Raw genomic sequence first — 2,091 nt, 5'->3', positions numbered from 1 at the left:
GGCCTAGCCAGTCTCCAGATCTCAACCCTATAGAAAACCTTTGGAGGGAGTTGAAAGTCCGTGTTGCCAAGCGAAAAGCCAAAAACATCACTGCTCTAGAGGAGATCTGCATGGAGGAATGGGCCAACATACCAACAACAGTGTGTGGCAACCTTGTGAAGACTTACAGAAAACGTTTGACCTCTGTCATTGCCAACAAAGGATATATTACAAAGTATTGAGATGAAATTTTGTTTCTGACCAAATACTTATTTTCCACCTTAATATGCAAATAAAATGTTAAAAAAACAGACAATGTGATTTTCTGGATTTTTTTTTCTCAGTTTGTCTCCCATAATTGAGGTCTACCTATGATGTAAATTACAGACGCCTCTCATCTTTTTAAGTGGTGGAACTTGCACTATTGCTGACTGACTAAATACTTTTTTGCCCCACTGTATCTCTTATCCAGTGGATCCACAGTTTAGATGTTGATGACTTGTATTCACATGGGAAAAACACGTATCAAAGGTAATAGAAACAATATTGCAGTTTCATAATTCTCTAGAAGACAGAAATGTGAACTGCAGTTTAGTAAAGGACTCCATTATAAGATGTCTTTTCAAACTGAAGAGAGCTGTTAAAATGCCGTGAAAACTTCTGTTCTTTACAAGTAACATAAAATGTCTCTTCTGAAATATATGTGTATATTGGAATTCCACATTTGAACATACTAAGGTAAAAAAAAGTGGAGTTACTTTAGAAATATAGTAAAAACAGGACTCTTGCCGTTCAGTAAAGAGATCATAGTGAGCTCTCCAATAAAACAGTTTAAATCCAATATTTTGCTATACTACTAGTGCACTCTTACCATTGCAGCACAGAGGCCCTGGGACATAATTTCTTGCCTGGGGGGCATTAGGTTTAAAATGTAAGTGCGTCTGACTTTCCTAAATAGCTCCCCCAGCTGGTATCAGGCTAGGGTCTATAATGCCTGGCAGACAGATCTAATGGAATTACAGTGGGAGATGTGACATAGCCATGATCCCAACATTTCGATCGATTCAAATGTCTGTCTAGTCTCCAGAGTACAGAACAATTGTTAGACATTGTGTATATGAATTACAGCTTACTGCTTCTGCTCTAGGATAGCAATTATATAAAAAAAAATCACAAATTGCCCATGCTGCATGCGACATGAGAAGAATGTATTACATCGCTAAGAACAATACATCATGAGGCTTATTAGGAGAACATCACATAACCATAATTAACACATATTGAGCCGGCGATCATTGGAAAACTCAGAGATTCCAATTTCTCTACCCGTGACCCGGTTTCCTTTAATTCATCTATCTAACCAAGAAAAGTAAATGTTATTTAATTTTAGAATAAAGCCGCACAATTCCATAGGTTTAATTTCCCTTTCCATGCTCTTCGGAATGCATTGTCAATACGCGCCAAATACTAACGCATATTTCTGGATTATATTGGAGCAATTTGCAATCATTTATTTTTGTTCCCTAACAGGTATTGGAAAAAACGAGGACATGTGAACAACAATAAATTCCAAAAAGGAAGCAAGGCCCCTATAGGCAGCACACTGCACTAATGTAAATTATGGCCAGACAACATAACTTGTCACAGAGGATTATTTCTGCTTAGTGAGTCTGCAGGGGCCCCTTTGCTTCACCACTCAGCATTGACGAGAGCGAGCGAGAGAGAGAAAGAGGCAGAGGGACTAGCCATAGCCATTAGTAGCTCCAGTGGCATTGATGTTTGAGCGCACTTCTGAACCGGCTTTTGTTGAGAATATCTGTGCAGAAAGCATGCGCTGTCCCAAATCTGCTGTTACTATGAGAAATGAGGAGCTGCTTTTAAGGTATGTTGTACACTCCTTTGTTTTCCCCGGTTGCTTTTCACTTGTCCGGGATGGTCTTGTCCGTCAGCGTGCTGTGTAATAAGTAGGTCTGTTTACTGTTGGGGGCTAAATTATACCGCTTCCCTCCACATCGAGAGCTGGGGCAGCATTAAAAGACCAGCCTTTTCTCCACCTATCTTCCTATTAATATCTATCTGCTGCTTGTTATGCACCAAATTAATCCAAAAACA

General features: G+C 39.4%; 1 protein-coding gene across 27 annotated transcripts in view; it reads left to right on the top strand.

Annotated features, from left to right (window-relative positions):
* Nucleotides 1-1,584: 1,584 nt before the first annotated feature.
* CELF2 (CUGBP Elav-like family member 2) overlaps nucleotides 1,585-2,091 on the top strand; it is a 671,263-nt gene continuing 670,756 nt past the window's right edge. For 25 of the 27 annotated variants that reach the window (XM_069765284.1, XM_069765281.1, XM_069765280.1 and 22 more), the window contains exon 1: nucleotides 1,585-1,861. In XM_069765284.1, the coding sequence (XP_069621385.1) occupies nucleotides 1,755-1,861 (107 nt within the window). In that variant the 5' untranslated portion in view covers nucleotides 1,585-1,754. The remainder of the gene's footprint in view (nucleotides 1,862-2,091) is intronic. The other 2 variants (XM_069765279.1, XM_069765252.1) reach the window with 1 other exon arrangement.

The sequence above is a fragment of the Ranitomeya imitator genome, chromosome 4 (assembly GCF_032444005.1).
Source record: "Ranitomeya imitator isolate aRanImi1 chromosome 4, aRanImi1.pri, whole genome shotgun sequence".
In the NCBI taxonomy this organism is placed as follows: domain Eukaryota; kingdom Metazoa; phylum Chordata; class Amphibia; order Anura; family Dendrobatidae; genus Ranitomeya; species Ranitomeya imitator.
This window is presented reverse-complemented; position numbering and strand designations above follow the sequence as displayed.